Consider the following 20786-nt stretch of genomic DNA (forward strand, 5'->3'; position numbering starts at 1 on the left):
TGCTCAACATTATTACATATGATTTATGGGCAATAACAACATTTTAGCAGAAAATACATTGCCCATAAACTATTACACAACCTATGATCACATTCAACCATCTTAGCACATGAAACATATTTTTGCTCATACATTGAATAATAACAGTTGGTACATGAACAATTGCTGTAACATTTATATGCATTTACAACAATATTCATACACAGTTCTTTTAGATACATATGATTATGTTCTATTCCTGTTTATGGCCCCTTCTGGCATACCCACAAGGCCATTTATATCAAAGTAACATGGTTGGAAAATGATTTACATGACATAGGTAGAATTATGTCATTTGCAATACATATGTGGTTGTAACAGCCTCAAAATTTGCATGTAAAGAATTACCAAATAGCCCACCATGCACTCCTAAATCTAGTGTCAATTTCCAAATTTGCATCTTTTGGAAAAAGCGCACAAATTCTCATATACAACAACTACTACTTTAAACATCAACAGGTTGGTAAGAAATTTTATCACACTCATCTCTCATCAGCTACACTTGGAAAAATAGCTCCATGCGAGCAGTTTTCCACCCAGCCATAGGCACCACCCCCATGCCAGGAAATGAAACAAGGGGGAATTTGATAGCCTATGGTTATGGTTTTCATTGCTCAGCCGAATAGCCAGGAAATTACCTTTCTACCCATTATTTCTACAACAGGCCCACTTTCCAACTTCTCTTTTCCCCTCAACCCTACACAACACAAGGAATGAGATCCCCTTCACTGCTAAACAGTTTCCTTAGGCTATCCCACTTCCTTCTAGTGCTTCAATGTAGGCTATCTAGAAAATTTCTTTTGCTAGAAATAAGGAAAACCCAGCTGTAGATCAACTCGTCTTAATCCTAGAAATTTCTCATCAACACAATCATGGATTTCACATAAATTTCATGGCTGCAATTTTATGGAAACCATACTGTGGTAGCTGTTACCGCTCAAACTAGTAGGGGTCCTAGGAGGGGATCCTATTGAGCAACTACTAGGTCAAGTGGCAACAATGGAGCAATAGCCCACTGTTTTCTCAGCTATAGCTCTTTGCTCTTTACGAATTTTCACCGATGGGCGAAGACCCGATATAAGAGGAATCACAAGGATGAATAGATCAATGAACGGGTGGAGAGTGATTCCTAGACCCTGTTCACAAGAGAGACTCAATTAAATGGTTTACTTGCTTAAGCAACAAGGTGATGGGCTCTCTAGGAAAAGGGCTAAGAGGATACTTAAGCCTAGGTTTGGAGAATTTCCATTGACAAGAGGTGTCCTGGACCTAAGAATCCTTAAGGAGAAGTGGCTTCTATGTGATCCTTGTAGAATTTGAGTTATGAGGTTGTGGGACCACAAAGAACTCAAGTGAACCCAAACTAGGTCTAGGTTGTGGATTTGATCAACAAAAGAGGGGCTTGACTTGGTTAGGGAGGAGAATAGGATCAAGGGACTAATTTTCTTTTGAATTTTGAATGCAATGATCCAAATGGGGACACTAACCCAAATCAACCAAGGGGAGGAATGATCCTTGATCTAGGGCTTGTGATATCTTGGGATTCCACCATCGGATTGTGCTCAAACTTGGAGGGCCCCTTGAGGAGGCCTCAACACAGTTGTGAACCAATTTCCAAGGTGTTTGGATGGCTACAAAAAATTTTGCTTGATGCCCTATGTGCCTTACTAGGGTTAGGCCTAGAGAGAGAAAAAAAAGGTGAAGAATAATATTATTTTGTGATCAGCTTTGGATCAGATCAGTGCCTAGCCTATTGGAAGAATGGAGTCTAATGGAAACAATGTTTAGAGATGCTTAATTCCAATCAAGGAGTCCCCTAACAACTTTGCATGATGCTAGCAACAACTAAGTGACAAGGGAAATTTATACTTCTAATTATTTGCAAATGTTGACTTATTAAGATAATGCATGAGCAATCATGTATCTCTAGGACAATAATCCACCATACATTTCAACGATCAACATGAAAAATCCCTCACAAAGACAAGTTAAGCAACTAAGCATAAGCCCAAGAGCAACTACACCAGCATCATGAACAAAAATATTCCATAGATCTTTTATGAGAAAAAATTACGAAATAAGCATGAAAAGAGTACTCACAATGTATAGTGAAATTATTCCAATCATCAAGTACAAGAAAAAGCGAAGCTCCAAGACAAAAAATTAAGATCTTCCAAACATCGAAATGCATTAGTTCTCCATTTCATCCATCAAAAGGTCTAGCGAAAATCTCAAGAGATACATGATCCAAATCCAAGTGATGATGAGAGGAATGAATGGGCCTCTCGTCTATTTATACAATCCAATAGGGTAGTCAAATGGCCTAATTTTCCAAATTTAGCTCCAAATAATAAAACAATGTACAATAATGATATAACTTGGTGACAAGCCCACCAAGAGAGCTCCAAAATAGAAAGATAAGCCTCTCAAGAGGGATAAATAGTAAACATGATGAGTCGTTGGGCCATTGGAGAGGCCTAGTGGAGTCCAAAGTGTGCCAAGGTGAGAGAATAGATTCCAAACATAGTGAATAAGTGATTGGCCCCTTGATATTTAGGCAAGTCACATGTGGTATCCCAAGTGGGCGTGAGGGCACAATGACATCCTCATGGGTCTCCAAGTGGATAGATAATTCCTGTAAACCATCTGCAAGGGCTAGGATGATAACATAAGCCCTCCCTTTGTCTTCCGCGGTGAGACACATCCTCATCTGGACCGTGGAGCTTCTGCCAAGTGTGTGGTACAAGTGTGAAGCTCTCTGGGCATGGTGATCTAGGTGCATCATCCTCATCTAAAAGGTGGAACACGAGCAATCACTAATGGTGCTGGGGATCCATGAAGTGCTCTCTGCTATGGTGGAGGCCCATGGCTCTTAACGCCCACCCTACAAGTGCCACTTAACCCTCTGGAGGGCTTGGACCTCGTATAGGGAGACCAAACCCAAATGGAGACTCACCTGCGATCCTGCATAAGATCCAATGCGTCCCGTTGCCCTCTAATACAACAAATCATTAGAGTAATAAAGTAAAATAGCTTACAAATCATGGAATCAAATGGACACTTCATGGTGGCATGCCCTTCCATAGTGGGCTTTGGCATGTACAAGTGTCTCCAAGCTCAATAAGGGGGTTAACCAAGGACCCTATTAGGTGGTTTCAGCCTTTAAAGGGGGTGACATGTCCATGGTACATCCATCAAGTGGTAGGTGGCATGTGATATAATGATGGAATGGAGTGGGGATCAAGGGAAGGCTCCAAGCCACATGCCATGGTATAAGGGTAGCTATAATAGTGGAAGCCCACACTGGGGTATATGCGAGTAGGAGGGGGCAATCGTGGTACATGAGTTACCCCGCCCTTTCTTTTTCCACCCCTCTTCATATGTCTTTTTCCTTTGATTGATTTTTCTTCACAACTGGTTGGGGCTCCAGGGGATGAGAGCATGATGTGTAGGATACAACAGTAGATACCCCCTTTAAGGTGGGGCAGTTCATTGCCACCAGGGGTTGGGACAATCATGGGTTCCTTAATGTGGAGGGGGCTCATTTAGGGCCCATAGGAACTAGGGTGATGGCCATAGATAAGGGGTAGAGCTCATGTTTGGATTTTTCCCACGTGCTAAATTTGTATGTCCCAACCATATTTTGCATTTTGTGGTACATTTCCGGTTGTAAGTGGCCAAATTATGCTTTTTATTTTATTTTTAGTTGCATCAACCTTTGGGGCATCTTTTTAGGCTCGACCCAAGGTGTGGGCTCAGGAGGGGGAGGCTAACCCTATGTGGACCCAGATGGGAAAAGTGATAAATGGGGTTAAAATGAGTGGAGGGGAGTGATGTATATGGTGTCGGGAAGCGGGACCATGCAACCAAAATTGGGATTTCCCATGTAGTGCCATCCCTAAAGCTAATAGCTAGTAAAGGAGATCCCACGGGACTAGGATACAAGGCTAACCACTAAATCGGGCAGAGTGGACAGATTACAGACCTAGCCCACTCATTCTGCCGAACCCCCCCACCAATCCATGCCCAAAAGTGTCCATGATAAGTAAATAAAATTATTCAACTATACTAATGAAAAGCCATACCTTCGGGGTTGGGAGGTCCACCTTCAAACATACTATCATAATAGAAGGGTGAGGGACCACATGGTTGGTTCAAGTGGCGGAAATAGGGCACATCGAGCTATTTGGTGGCTACAAGGCGCTGTTGGCTACTGGCTGAGGACCAACTAGGAGAAAAATTTTCTCCTATGAATACCACCTATGGATGGTGGGTAACATCTGGCTCTAATTGGGACACAAGCTCACAGAAGAGTGCATGAATGTACTCGAATGAAAGGTCATGAGAACACCAACAATCTCTTGGGACCGCAGACTTGTTACTTGCACATATCAATGACCAAGCACATGGGGCAACATGTTTTTGTGGTGTCTTATGATCACCCATGCTTAGTATTAGGCTATAAAATCAATAAGAAAATAAATTTATGCAATTTTAATCTAAATGCATCTAATCTATCATGATAATATCATATGATGTTAGTTGTAATGAGAAAATTAGCATGCAATGCATCCTACCTAACATGCATACCACATCTTACAAGTAATATGTGTAATCATAGAGCCAAATTAACTAGGACATCACTAGATCAACATTAAAACATTTTTCCCAATGATTACTTATGTAGCAAATCCAAGAGCAAGGGCAGAAACAATCATATGGAGGGTCACCAGGGCAGGAGGTGGGAAAATAGAATGCCCACACATGGAGGATCATGGGAGAAGAGGGGACAAAGGGATGTAATCTACTCCACGAGATCCTCTCTTCTAACCAAAAGATAGAGATGTCAACAATCAGGCTCATAAACTTTTGATGGATGGCAACTTCAGGCATATCACCTCCATCATGGTCCTTATCATTTATGTCATGCTTCATGGCCACCATAGGGTTATGATTAGTAGGAAAGGGAGACTGATGAGATGGAGAGACACAACAAGTAGGTTGCCCACGATGATCACACTTAGGAGAGATGGAGGATTCCTCATTATTAGTGATAATGTAAGAAGGGTTGAGGAAAGGGTCCACATGGGACTCAACTACAACCCCAAAATTGTGAGGAAAGACAAGGGTCCTATCGATATCATCATCATTGGTGTCATAGATAGGGTCCTTGTCGAAACGATTTCCACAAACCTCCCATTTTCCTTCTTTAATATGTAAGTAATCGTTGATATCAATGTTTGAAGGGGCTATGGGATCACCTTCTCCAAGGTCTTCAAAGGGTGGATCATCAGAGATAGTATCCTTGGAAAAGGTAGGGCTAACCTTAACTTCACTCTTTGTAGACTCACACTCCCTATCACATGTGCTTTCAGAATTATCAACATGCATACTTTCATCTCGTGAACCCCGAGAGGACCCTCTTTCCTGCTTATCACCAAATTCCCAAGGTCATGATGATGCTCAATGAAGGCTTCCTCTTGAATGTTTAATGCGAGGCATACTTGAAAATGTCTAAGAAAGCCTTCAACAAACTCCTCAATAGATGAGATGCTCCTAGATTCGTGATCATGCAACCATGAGTTATGACCACAGAGAGATCTCATGAACAACATAAGGACATCCTGGTGGACCACTTTCTCCTTTGAAGCATGTGCATTAAATCTTTCTACATGATCAATTGCGGAGAGTGGATCACCATCAAACACAACACCCCACGTACCATCCTTCCTGTGACATGATTAGGGTTCCTTGGGATACTAGTGATGTCCAAAGCGAGAAAATCATCAAAGAAAGATATCCTATTGAGATATACATGTAAATTACGTAGGAGTCACTAGGGTGAACTTAAAGATGCCTAGAAAAATGCTTGCTCCACCCTACAAGCATCGGCCTTAAATTTCAATGAAGAACTAAGGCTTCGTTCTTCCAATGGAGTCACCAAGAATGGTATATCAAAGATGTCGTAAAGGGAATAAGACACATGTCTCGTGCCCTCGACAATGACGCCAAAATGTTACCACTCAAACTAGTAGGGGTCCTAGGAATGGATCATATGGAACAACTACTAGGTCAAGTGGCAACAATGGAGCCATAGCCCATTGTCACCTCAGCTATAGCTCCCTGCCCTTTATGGACTTTCACCGATAGGAGGAGACTCGATATAAGAGGAGTCACAAGGATTAATAGATCAATGAATGGGTGGAGAGTGATTCCTAGAGCCTATTCACAAGAGAGACTCAATTAAATGGTTTACTTGCTTAAGAAGCAAGGTGATGGGCTCTCTAGGAAGGGCTAAGAGGATACTTAAGCCTAGGTTTGGAGAATGTCCCTTGACAAGAGGTGTCCTAGACCTAATAATCCTTAAGGAGAAGTGGCTTCTATGTGATCCTTGTAGAATTTGAGTTACGAGGTTGCGGGACCACAAAGAACCCAAGTGGATCCCAACTAGGTCTAGGGAGTGGAGTTGATCAACAAAAGAGGGGACTGACCTGGTTAGGGAGGAGAATAGGATCAAAGGACTCTTTATCTTTTGAATTTTGAATTCAATGATCCAAATGAGGACACTAACCCGAATCAACCTAGGGAGAGAAACGATCCTTGAGCTAGGGCTTGCGATATCTTAGGATTCCACCATTGGATTGTGCTCAAACTTGGAAGACCCCTTGAGAAGACTCCAACATAGTTGTGGACCAATTTTCAAGGTGTTTGGATGGCTACAAAAGATTTTGCTTGATGCCCTAGGTGACTTACTAGGGTTAGGCCTAGAAAGAGAAGAAAAGGTGAAGAATAATATTCTTTTATGATCACCTTTGGACTAGATTAGTGCCTAGCCTATTGGGAGAATGGAGTCTAATGGAAACAATGTTTAGAGATGCTTAATTCCAATCAAGGAGTTCCCCAACAACTTTGCATGACACTAGCAACAACTAGGTTACAAGGGAAATTTATACTTCTAATTATTTGCAAATGATGACTTATCAAGATAATGCATGAGCAATCATGTATCTCTAGGACAATAATCTACCATACATTTCTACAATCAACATGAAAAATCCCTCACAAAGACAAGTTAAGCAACTTCACATAAGCCTAAGAGCAACTACACAAGCCTCATGAATGAAAATATTCCATAGATATTTTATAAGACAAAATTATCAAATAAGCATGAAAAGAGTACTCACAATGTATAGCGAAATTATTCCAATCATCAAGTACAAGAAAAAGCAAAGCTCCAAGACAGAAAATTAAGATTTTCCAAACATCGAAATGCATAAGTTCTCCAATTTATCCATCAAAATGTCGAGCAAAAATCTCAAGAGATACAAATGATCCAAATCCAAGTGATGATGAGAGGAATGAATGAGCCTCTCATCTATTTATACAATGCAATAGGGGATTCAAATGGCCTAATTTGCCTAATTTAGCCCCAAATAATAAAATAATGTTCTCTAATGATATAACTTGGTGACAAGCCCACAAAGATAGCTCCAAAATATAAAGATAAGCCTCTCAAGAGGGCTGAATAGTAAGCATGATGAGTCGTTGGGCCATTGGAGAGGCCTTGTGGAGTCCAAAGCGTGCCAAGGTGAGAGAATAGACTCCAAACATAGTGAATATGGGGTTGACCCCTTGATATTTAGGTCAGTCACATGTGGTGTCCCCAAGTGGGTGTGGGGGCACAATGACATCCCCATGGGTCTCCAAGTGGATAGATAATGCCTGTAAACTATATGCAAGGGTTAGGGTGATAACATAAGCCCCCCTTTTGTCTCCCGCGGTGAGACACATACTCATCTAGACCCTGGAACCTCTACCAAGTGTGTGGTACAAGTGTGAAGCCGACTGAGCATGGTGATCCAGGTGCATCATCCTCATCCAAAAGGTGGAACACGAGCAATCACTCAATGGTGTTGGGGATCCATGAAGTGCTCTCTGCTATGATCAAGGCCCATGGCTCTCAACGCTCACCCTACAAGTGCCACTGTGACCCTCTAGAGGGCTTGGACCACGTGACATGTGCATGTGCATGGTACATCCATGAAGTGGTAGGTGGCATGTGATATAATGATGGAATGGAGTGGGGATCAGGGGAAGGCTCCAAGCCACATGCCATGGTACAAGGGTAGCTATAATAGGGGAAGCCCACACTTGGGTATATGAGTGTAGGAGGGAGCAATCGTGGTACATGAGTTATTTTGATGTTTGGTTTCCCCCCTTCTTCATATACTTTTTTCCTTTGATTGATTTTTCTTCATAACTGCTCGAGGTTCCAAGGGATGAGAGCATGATGTGTAGGATACAATAGTATATACTCCCTTTAAGGTGGGGCAGTTCATTGCCCACTAGGGGTTGGGACAATCATGGGTTCCTTAATGTGGAGGGGCTCATCTAGGGCCCATAGGAACTAGGGTGATGGCCATAGATAAGGGGTAGAGCTCATGTTTGGCTTTTGTCCATGTGCTAAATTTGTAGTCCTGACCATCTCTTGCATTTTGTGGTACATTTCTTGTTGTAAGTGGCCAAATTATGCTTTTTCTTTTCTTTATCGCTGCATCAACCTCCGGGGCATTGTTTCAGGTCCGACCCAAGGTGTGGGCAAAGGGGAGGGGGAGGCTAACCCTATGTCGACCTAGTGGACAAATGTGGACCTGGATGGGAAAAGTGATAAATGGGGTTAAAATGAGCGGAGGGGAACGATGTATATGGTGTCAGGAAGCGGGACCATGCAACCAAAATCAAGATTTCCCATGTAGTGCTAGCCCTAAAGTTAATAGCCAGTAAAGGAGATCCCACGAGACTAGGATACAAGGCTAATCACCAAATCGGGCAGAGGGGATAAGAGTACAGACCTAGCCCACTCTTTTTGCCAAATCCCCACCAATCCATGCCCAAAAGTGTCCATGATAAGTAAACAAAATTACTCAACTATACTAATGAAAAGCCATAACTTCGATGTTGGGAGGCCCACCTTCAAACATATGATCATAACAGATGGGAGAGGGACCACATGGCTGGCTTAGGTGGCGGAGATAGTGGCACATCGAGCTATCTTGTGGCTACAAGGGGCTGTTGGCTGAGGACCACCTAGGAGAAATTTTTTCTCTTATGGATATCACCCACAGATGGTGGGTAAAAGTATAGCCAAATACCCTCTTAAACTAATGTACGAATTAGAGAACATTTGAACCATGGCATTCCCCTCACAAAATAATTGGAACAAATCCATTCCCAAGGTTCCTTGCACTCTAGACTTTCACGAAGACCATCTACGCCCCTTATTAAAGTTAGGAAATAACATAAGGCAAATAATATAAAGGAATATGAAGGCTTGGGGTAATGACATGGAAACAACTATAAAATATTATTTTATTAACTCTTCTACTACCTCCTAAGGAGTTATTGCTCCCCAAGTACATTTGTTTATTAGTATATATTACATTATTAATTCAAAAATAGTGAAATGGTACTTTACTTGTGCATTACCATATACTTACAGAGTATGGTCATATGCTTAGACGAGGTGTTACCTACTAAAAGTGGGCCCCATAGGAGAAAACTTTTCTCCTATATTGGCCAACCAGCCATCCAACAATCCTTCAATTGCTCATTTATGATGATAAGCCACATTCCTCCACCATTTGCACTGGTCATACACCTCTCACCACGCGACATTCCTCTTGAATGAAGGTGGGATACCACTCGATAGGTATTTTAACCATTTTGCATTCATGTATTTTTACTTAATGTTTTGGGTATAATAACGTGGATAAAGGGGTCATCTAGATGATTGATTGATGTTAACAGTGAACTTGTTCTCTCAACCTTACCACAGGGGTTAGTCTCTGGCCCTAGTCCAGCGGGACCTCCTTTGAGGCCTTAGGGTTTTAGGAGGGGCACTACTTGGGAAACTGAGATTGAAGTAGTACGTCCATAACCATTCCATACTTAACACCTTTTGTCATTCCCTAGAGTTCACATCTGTCCTTTGGGTTTTGCTGTCATTGTTTAATTAGGATTTGGCTCCGTCATATCTACATCCTTGAGTCAATGCTGAAAAACTTTGCCTTCGAGGTTGATGTAGCTAAAAGAAAGGTAAAAGCATAATATGGCTACAACAAAAGAAAAAGAAATGTTAAAGTGCAAAAGATGGTCAGGACATTGATAAGAACTTGGGAAAAATCTTGGTGTGAGCTCTACCCCCTTCATTAGCCATCACCCGGTTCCTGAGCACTTGATGTTGCATCACATTGTAAGGAACCGTTGCATGTCCCAACCATGATGAGCGAGAAATCAACTCATCATTAATGGGTAAAGAAATGCTACATCATTAAAAGCAAGCTTGGACACCTAAGCTATGCTCATTAAAGCATTATCAAAAAGAAGTAAAAGGCACACCAAAGGGGTGGAAAAAGTAGGCTAAGGAAAGGGGTAACTCATGCCTCTATGATTGCTCACTTGATACATCTATACACTTAGTATGATGGACCTCCATCACTTGGTCCCATGGCCATGGCACCTAGCCATGAAGTCTTTCCCCTCCGTTGCCAGCACTATCACAAACGCGTATGAATTGAAGGGTTGAGCTTGGACATGTCACCTCCCTTTAGGGGTTGGAAGCACCTAATAAGGTTTACTATCTAGCCACCCCTAACAAGGAACAATTTAACAGTACATGGTCTAGTTAAATATTTGTAGTTTATTCCGAATTGAAGTCTTACTATGCCCTCAACATATAAGTATGGTCCACTATGACGTGTTTATGGTCATTGTCTCTAATGAGGGGTTGCTTTCACTTGAGTTTGAGATGGTTTTTCCAAGTGATCCTTCACAGCGCAACACTGACCTTATGGGCACGCTCACTCCATGTGTACTCCACATGATGCCTAGGACGTACAACACTTCCAGAGAGCAATTATGACCTTATAGATGTAGAATTTCCCCTCCAAAGTAGAGCATTGGGCACTTTGGTGATTTCAACAGTTGATTGACACCTCAGAGCACCCCCACATGTTGAAATGCTGAGCTCACTTTGGTCAATGTTGGAGATTCTTGATGATGTACCTAGCGAACCTAGCATGCCCCCAAGATGGCCTTGGCACTGTTTGATGGGCATGGCTTCATTTAGAGTCCAAATAATGATGATCATCCCTAGGATGACTAGGGAGGGCTTGTACCACGTCATGGAGCCCCAACACTTGAGAGAGATTGCACCAGGTTGTCTTAATGCCCCCCATGGAGATGACATAGGGCACTCAGAGCTAGCTTGGAACATTTGGAGATATTTTGAGGCTTGATTTGAGGGCTTAACCTCAATCCATGGTTCATTATGATGGTTGGAGATGCATTTAGCCTGTTTCTTGCATTTTTGGATCTTAATTAGCCCTAGAAGGGCATGACATCATGCTTGGGAGGAGTTAACATGTGTGGGCTATTAGTGGTTTATTTTATTATATTGAGCTATTGGGTTGGCTTGTAACCCATTTTCTTTATGTACACTCAAAATTGAACTTGTCGTAGGGATTTTATATAAATTAATGGAAGTGCTTGACCTCATATAAATGGAGGATTACTCCATTCTTTTCTCATCATCACTTGTGGATTTCGTCGTCCTTTAGAGAGCTTGACTTAGCCTAATGTAAATTGCTACTTGTGGAGATGTAATCTTTTTGGAGCTATTGCTATTGGAGAATGATTTTTTTTTGGAGATGTCTTTTTGGAATTGAACGAAGGCCATTTCTTGGAAGAATTGTAAGTTTAATTGCAGTTTTTTTTTGTTTTTATTGTGATAAATAAATGCTAAAGTTTTTCTTGTTCATGTCTAAATGCATATTATTTATGGAAAATCTTGCTTGATTATTACATGTTAAACTTATCTTCCTTGAAATCCATAGGGGACCTCCTAAAGAGGTTCCCCTATTTAATTTCTCCCCTCACAAAAAAATAGCTAGGGTTTATCACGTGAAAACTAGGGTTTTCGCCCTTTCTCCAAGCATTAATTCATACTCTTAAATTTATCTTGAAGACTCCATCACCAAAGTAGGAATAGGCATTGGGAATCCTTGTGTTGGTAAAATATCACAAAAACTCCAAAATTTCCTTCCCTTTTATTTTTCTAAGTCCTTCAAAGTAAGCTACTAGGGTTAGATAATAGGGCTGAATTCAATTAGGGCATTCTTTGGGTAGACGTTAGAGTTTAATTGGCTTGAATTCTTCTTTGTTGATCCTTTTAACTCATAATCTAGCACTTAACATGGTTGAATTTTCCTAGTAGGGCTGACATCATCCTCCCTAAGCAATTTGTGATCTAGAAAAACCATAACCTTAGCTAGGGCTTCAACTTAGGGCTTAATTTGAAGGTTTGCCTTCTCCTTTTGTTGATTAAATCAATTGCAAACCTTTTCCTTGGTGCTTGTATGCTTAGGTATTCCTTTGTTGATCTATATCTTGAAACCCTAGGCCACACATGCCTCTTTTAGGGCTTGGTATATGATATGTTGCTTATATTCAAAAGAATTGTGCCCTTGTCTAGTGAAGAAGTAGCTTTACTTAGCCTTTCATTTGCATCACCTTGAGCCATATAATTTTGAATATCCTTTAGGTGAATATTGGTTCCACTAAAGAGCAGGAGGATGATTGCTAAGGTGATAATGGCAATCCACCTCATTGTTGCAACAAGTTTTGGCCTTCGCCTTGTGAGGCCTCTCACAAGCCTTAATAGATTTTGAGGTAATCGGAGGTATTTCAAAACATGCCACTTTTTTGAGGAATGAAACTCGGGTGGGGGATGTAACAATGCCCCATCCTCACCCCCTGGGAAGCCCCTTGTAGCTGTCGATGCATTTGGACGAGAAATTTGCTTATTTGACTTTAAATTTTTTTACATTTTCGTAAGTGATGATAAATGTGTAAATTTAGTGGGGCCATAGATTAATGATGCAAAAACATGTGTGGATTTTTGCGTCATGGATAATAGCAATGCACATCAAGTGGCATCATTTTGTGTGACTTTTGCCACATGGGAGGTTTGGTGTTATGCATGCTTTGTTCTCTTGCTTGAGGCACCTAGCATAGAAAATGGTATCGACATTTTTCCTTGGTATTTAAGTTGGCTGTTTTGCATACTAACTTGCATCGTCTTCATTATGAAGTCGGGGGCTTGTAGGATGAAGGAGACCGATAGGTAACATGCATTGTTGGTCTTCATGAGAATTACACGATGCTTTTAAACTTTGATTAGGCCACTCCTGATGCTTGCCTTAGAATGTGATCAAGGTGCTATATGATAATTGATGAATTCTATATATTTCAAACATTCTGAAATAAAAAGCAAACAATATTTGGGAGGTTACTTCTAGTAGCATTTCAGAAGCCCATGGAATTATAATGCTGAGTGGATGTGGAACTTTTTAAGATCGCCCCATCCTAGATTTCTTTATTGTATTTAAGAACGGAGCTCTATTTTGTGATAATTTTGACAGAGTTTCTGAGAAGAACGAGACTTTGAACAAGATTGTGTTTTATGCAACTTACACATTTCACCGAACTCATGGATTGGCACCCAAAATTAGGATATTATTAAAAGCTTATTCCATTGCTCTCTTGAAAATACAGATTTCATATTAGGCATGTTGGGGACACGTACTTAAATGCATTGGGTAACATGCATTGTTGGTCTTCATGAGAATTAGTTGATGCTTTGAAACTTTGATTAGGCCACTCCTGATGCTTGCTTTAGAATGTGATCAAGGTGCTATATGATAGTTGATGAATTCTATATATTTCAAATATTCTGAAACATAAAGCAAACAATATTTGGGAGGTTACTTCTAGTAGCATTTCAGAAGCCCATGGAACTATAATGCTGAGTAGATGTGGAACTTTCTAAGATCGCCCCATCCTAGATTTCTTTCTTGTATTTAAGAACGGAGCTCTATTTTGGGATAATTTTGACAGTTTCTGAGAATAATGAGACTCTGAACAAGATTGTGTTTTATGCAACTTACACATTTCACCGAACTCATGGATTGGCACCCAAAATTAGATGTCATTAAAAGCTTATTCCATCGCTCTCTTGAAAATACAGATTTCATATTAGGCGTGTTGGGGGCACGTACTTAAATGCATTGGGTTGGATTTTGTAAGGCTATACGACCTCAATGACGTGTCTTATATTAAAGACCAGTGTACTCGATTGCAGGGCTTTCTTTACATACAAATGAAAAAGTTTTAAGAGATGCATTTTCACTCTATGGGCAAGTCCTCGAAGGTATGCACGTGCATACTGGTTTTACTGTAAATTTGTTTAATTAATTTATACTTAAATACATTTGACCCACTTTTAATGGTCAAATCCTTTGCTGATGCTCTTTGTCTTTGGCCTAAATGTTATGAAGTGGCCTATATTTCGAACATGAATAAATGAACCACACTGACATGTATTTTCTTGCAGCTAGTGTGATAGTTGATCGTGATAATGGACAGTCAAAGGGGTTTGGGTTTGTGCAATTTGCTTCTAAAATGGAAGCAGATAATGCTCTGGAGGAGATGAATGGCCGGGTAAATTTCTCTTATCTTGTTTCTAGAGGTTCATGGTCTATACATCAATACATGATTTTTTATTTTAATTTTCTCTGCATCCAAATTAGTTTGTATTTGGAAAGTAACATATGGTTTGCGTCTTTTTGCAGTTTCTGGATGGCAGAAATATTCATGTAGACATTGCATATCTAAGACTTCATTATAATGGGGATCTTCCAAGGGCCGTAGGCCCACCTCCAGGTGTAAAGCCAAAAAGATTACAACTTAATGAAGAAATATATACTCGGCGGCGCATTAAGAGATCTTGAGCGTGATAAATGTCAATTTAGCTTATAATTCTAGATTGCACCAAAATGCAGTTCGGTGTTCATCTATCTATTTCTCTTCTATAATTGTCAGGAACCTTCGCCAAGCAGATCACTTAAAGATTAGATTGCACCTTCATGGTCATCGATATACGTATCCAAGTGAGTGTACATGTACATGATGATTAATTTATGGTTGAAATTGTATCATGTACTGGTGGACAGTATCAGTGTGTGCGTAGTTGAATGCCAACTGCTGGGAATCCATCTGCTAATCTTTATAGTCTAAAATGAAGACTATCGGATACTGTATCAGAATAACCAATGGATTACAGATGCTGCATATGATGTCACCTGTACACACTGTTCCATTATTTCTAAAAAGTTATTACCTGAACATGGAATTGTTATTATCTACCAGTGGACTGGTAGATAAATCAAGGATAAACAAGGCCCTGATTTTCTTACAGAGGTTAGTCAACTCACCGGTTGGGGGTGATTTGATAAGATATTTTTTGATTCTTTTTGAAGTACCATGCAAGGAAGTCAATTCTATAACGAGAGTTTAATTTGTTAAGATGTAGTGTAGGTTTACAAATGAACTTACTGGTCTGTGTGCAGTTCATTTGAATCTAACTAGTCTGTTGACAATATGGTAAACACACTTGATGTAAGAATGGAGATCTTGGGATCAAAGTTTAATGCAACATAGAGGGGGCCTCATCAATGCCATAAATATGCACGTTAAAGCTCATTTAATTTTGTGCATGTTATCAGAAGCAAGCATAACTAGTAGTCTAGTACTGGAGGTATATCGTTAAGGCATAAGTAACAATTGTTCTGAATTTAGATTGATAGTATACAGTTCATATTCCTACGAAATGGAAGTGTTTTGAGATTTGTGAGAGGTACTAATTCTTTAATACTTCAAATTTTATGGGATATTATATATGTGGGTGTTAAAAGTGTTTGTCCTTGTATATTCTTGAGTAAGTGTAAGATGGTATTATGTATTACGAACTGTTACCGGAGAAAATTTTCTCTTTTTTGGATAGCTAGCTAGCCAACAACGGGCTCAGTACACGACATTATGCCAGGATTCTCCGCCATTTGCATAGGTACTTTAACTATCTTGCAATTGTGTGCTTTTACCTAATGTTTTGGGCATTTTAACATGGATTAAGGGGTGATCTGGTTGTTTGACCGATCTTGACTATAAACCTGTTCTCTCACTTTGCCAGGGAGGTTAGATTTTGACCCTAGTCTAGTGGGAACTCCTTCGAGGCCTTGGGGTTATAGGAGGAGCACTATTTGTGAGACTTGGATTGAAGTAGCGCATCTACGATATATTCCATACTTACCACTATCCATCATTCCCTAGATTTCATTTCCATTCTTTGGGCTTGTGGTCATTGGTTCATTGGGATTGACACTGTCTATCCTTACCCTTGAGTCCGGGGTTGAAACTTTGCCGTAGAGGTTGATGCAGCTAAAAGAATGTTAAAAGCATAAAATGGCCCCAATGAAAGAAAAATAAAAGTTAAAATGCAAAAGATGGCTGGGATAGTAATTAATGTGCGGGCAAAAGCTTGGCATGAGCTCTATCCCCATCATTAGCCATCATTCGGTTCCTTGATCACTTGATGCCCCACACATGAGAAAGGAACTTTTGCATATCCCAACCCTTGAGCTCTATCCCCATCATTAGCCATCATTCGGTTCCTTGATCACTTGATGCCCCACACATGAGAAAGGAACTTTTGCATATCCCAACCCTGATGAGCAAAAAAGTTAAATCATTAAAAGCAAGCTTGGTCTCCTAAGTTATGCTCCCAATCAAAGCATTATAAAAAAGAAGAGTTGCACTAGAGGGGTGGAAAAAATAGGACGAGGAAAGGGGTAACTCATGCCTCCACGATTTCTCCCTCCTAACATCTATGCACTTAGGATGATATACCTCCATCAGTTGGTTTCATGGCAATGACACCTTGCCCTAAAGTCTTTCCCCTCCATTGCCACTATTATCACAAACACTTACGTATTGAAAGGTTGACCTAGGACCTTTCACCTCCCCTTAGGGGCTGGAAACACTTAATACGACTGACTAACTAGCCATTTCTAACATAAGTAGAGAACACTTTTACAAGACTTGGTTTAGTTAGATATTTGAGGGTGATCTCAGTTTGAAGTGTTAATATGCCTTTAACAATTAAATATGGTCCACTATGATGCATTCATGGTCATTGCCCCTAATCATTGGTCACTTTCGCTTGATCTTGAGATGGGTTTGCATGTGGTTCTTCACACAGTAGCATAGGACTTTGAGGGCACCTTACATCACTCCATTGCATAGTATGCCTAGGGCATTTTGCACCTTCCGAAGAGTTGTGATGACCTTGTACATGTAGCGTTTCCCCTTTAGAGTAGAGTGTTGAACACACTGATGAATCCATATGATGATTGACACCTCAGAGTATCCCTAGATGTTGAAACATTGAGCTCCTCTTGCTTGGTGTTGGATTTACTTGATATTGTACCCAACAGGCCTAGGACACCCCTAGGTTGACCTTGACACTGTTTGATGGGCATTACTTGTTCTAGAGTTCGGATGGTGATGGTCATCCCCAAGATGACAAGTGATGACTTGTACTCATTGTTGGAACCCCAACACTGGAGAGAAATAGCGCTGCATCACCCATATAGCCCTTGAGAGGGTGACATAAGGCACCTAGAGCATGGTATCTTTTGGACATGGAGACTTTGTGGCATTTCTTGAGGCTTCCCCTCAGTATTTGGAGTTGATTATGGTGGAACATCTCCTTAGCCTAGTCCACACTTTGTGGCATTTATTGTTCAAGGAGTTGATGCCATGCTTTTAGAGAATATGGACCCACACTTGTGGGCATTTATGGCATTATTTTATCATTTTGAGCTATGAGGTTGGCTTTTAACTTCTTACCTTGTCAGATACTCAGAGTCAAACTTGTTTTAGGGCTTGTAGGCTTATTTTTTGTAAAAGTGAAAGGATAAACCTCATATAAATAGAGGATCACTATGTTTCTTCTTTACATCGTCACACATGTGAATTCCGTGAGAGTGTGAATTGCTTGTGTCTATTTTGCTACTTGACAAAATGTGATTTGTGTGGAGAATCTTTATATTGGAGATGTATTTTTGAGATTGAAAAAAGGATTTCTTGGTGGAATTTGTAAGTTTAGTGCTGATTTTTCTATATTTTTGATGTGAATGAATTTATGTTAGGGTTTCTAAATATTCCATGACTAAATGCATAATTGTTTATTGGAAATCTTGGTGAAAGTTGCATGTTAAAATTATTCTTCCTTGAAATCTATAGAAGTCTTAGAGTGCATCTTCTATATTTAATTTTCCCCCTTGCAAAAAAAATAGCTAGGGTTTTACAAGAAGAAAATTATTCTCCCCTCCCTACCCTTACTCCAATCAATTTTCATCTTCCTTTAAAATTTTCCATAAAACTCCATTAGCCCAAGTAGGAGTAGGCATTGGCTAGGGTTGTGTTGATAAAACATTATCAAAACCTAAATATTTTTCTATTCTTACATCTACTAGGCTTTTTAAAGCAAGCCACTATTTCTTTTCTAGGGCTGATTTGCCATAGAGTTGAGTTAGGGTGGATGCTTGTGGATGAAACTCTAAGATTTGTGTTCATAAGCCTTTTAAATGCAAAAGCTAGCATTAATTGTGGTAAAACCTCCCTAATTAGTGCTGAAGTCATCTTTTCCAAGCTCCTTTGTGTCATGAAAACCCTTGTCCTTAGCCAAGTTTCAACTTGAAGCCTATTTGAGGGTTCCCTATGCTTTTGTTGATTTAATTCATTGAGAGAATCCTTTCTTTGATTTCTACATGTTTAGATACTCCTTTATCACCACATATCAATAAACCTTAACTTGTAGTAGTCCTTAGCTTGTTTAGGGTTAGAGTACTTGTTCCTTTATAAAGAAGATTTAAGCTTATTTCATCTTTGAGACATCTTTCCCTAGGCTATTCATATCACCTTGAGTCCTCTAATTAAAATACCCTTATAGGTGAATACATGGAAGCCTCCTTTGTGGTGAAAATCCACTAAATAGCAAGAGGAAGATTGCTGAGGTGACAATGGTAAGCCTTCCTCATTATTGCGATAGGGTTTGGCCCTTGCCATGTGATGTGAAAATTCCTAAACCAAAATCCCTACTGCGGCAACTGATAATATTTCTCCTATTTGTTAGATTCCTTTAAACAAATTACTTGCACCTATGGCAAATATCGAAATACATACACTGTAGCCTACACCATTTAAAATAATATGATGAAACAATACATTGAACAATAGAAATATACAACACAAATGACAATTATTTTTGGACAAATGTCCCCGGAAAAATCTAATGCGGGAAAATTGGTGCAACATATATGAGGCTTTATTATTATTAAGCATAAGTTATTTCTCAATACAACCTCTAGATGCCTTGATGGAAATCCAGTACAGAGAATATCACTCGGCATAAGAAATTAGTGAGATTACCTCACTCTACACTGCAAGTCGTCGCTGATCCAACAACTGAACCAACGAGTCCCTGGCTACTTTTGCGCTGCCCCTACCCAGTCACTGTGTCACAACCTCTAAGGCACTGCGTCACCTCTTTGTTGAATCAATTTGCTCTTAGGTGCTGACTCCAACCCTCTTGGCTCAAAATGTCAAAGCCTCCAACAAATTTCAGACCTCTGCGTTGCTCTGCGTGAGCTCTTCCTGGCTCTGCGTCAACCTCTTTGGGCACTACACTGCCTCCTCTGTGTGTCTCTCTACCTCTCTGCTGAGTATTCTTGGCTCCGGAGAAGATACTCCAACCAAAACTCTCTCTGCCTCTCTCTGCGTGATCACTACGAAATCACTGCGCTGCTCTACCTTCAGCAATTCAATCTGACTGATCAACTCTCTGTATGTATTCCAAATGACCGTCAAGCATCCTTAAATAATCTTCTTGTTGACATTCAACGGCCCAAATTAGAGGCTAATCAATGTTTAAGATCATTTCTGCTTGATCCTCGTCTTCTTCTAGAAGTTACATCCACAGTTAGATTAATACCCATTAATTATTTTAATTTCCTAAGTTTAGACTTAGGGACCCATTAAAAATAATTAATTATTTTAATAAAACTGTCTAGGTGCAATTTCTGAAAACGCTTTCTGGGTTATTTGGATTACATGTGCCTAAGCCTCCCTGTAAATTTGAGACTTAGAGCACATCCGATGCTACCAGAAATCAACACTCCCTCTTAGCGATGAATGTGCTCTAGCAATGCCTCCCACTGAAGCATCACCTTGACTTCATAACATCGTCCTATGCGCTGTTGATGTCTGACATGCTGTCCACCAACTACTGCGCTGCTGCTGCAACTGTACTACTGTTGACACTGCCTTGTCAACACTGCATCCGTACTACAACTCCCTTTGAATTTCTGCATCTGTGCTGCTGCTGGCACTGCCACTGCCAATTGCCCCTGCACTGCAAACTACTGCTACTATTGCATCAACAACGGAAAAACATCCCAAATTACTGAACACTCAAATCACTGAACAAGTGTTCATCATAGATGCATCTCGATGTTGAAGATTTGACTGCTGCTAGTCCAAAACTATCCCTCTGAAGTCACTGTGCTATTGCTACTATTGCACTATGCCTTCCCGCACCGCTGCAACTCTGCACTATGCTGCTTAGACTTGGCGTTCTAGCCACTGCATCTGTCGCTCCAACACTCCTCTGCACCAACTAACACTGGTCCATCCCGCTACTTCTGATCAGGGCTCCCATAGCAAGGAATTGATCTGAGAGGTGGGCTCCTCAAGGATACTGCCCATTTGTATCTCTTCTGAACTACAAC

At 40.4% G+C, this 20786-nt stretch overlaps 1 protein-coding gene across 2 annotated transcripts in view; it reads left to right on the forward strand.

The window, feature by feature from the left end:
• LOC149190957 (small RNA-binding protein 11, chloroplastic-like) overlaps nucleotides 1–15298 on the forward strand; it is a 63907-nt gene extending 48609 nt beyond the window's left edge. Inside the window, exons 2-4 of one of the 2 annotated variants that reach the window (XM_089412315.1) lie at nucleotides 14240–14308; nucleotides 14492–14598; nucleotides 14730–15298. In XM_089412315.1, coding sequence (XP_089268441.1) covers nucleotides 14240–14308; nucleotides 14492–14598; nucleotides 14730–14888 — 335 coding nt within the window. In that variant the 3' untranslated portion in view covers nucleotides 14889–15298. The remainder of the gene's footprint in view (nucleotides 1–14239; nucleotides 14309–14491; nucleotides 14599–14729) is intronic. The other variant, XM_089412316.1, reaches the window with a different exon arrangement.
• Nucleotides 15299–20786: the final 5488 nt, after the last annotated feature.

The sequence above is a fragment of the Pinus tabuliformis genome, chromosome 3_1 (genome assembly GCF_031772625.1).
Source record: "Pinus tabuliformis cultivar Carrire ecotype Pingquan chromosome 3_1, CPIR1, whole genome shotgun sequence".
Taxonomy (NCBI): domain Eukaryota; kingdom Viridiplantae; phylum Streptophyta; class Pinopsida; order Pinales; family Pinaceae; genus Pinus; species Pinus tabuliformis.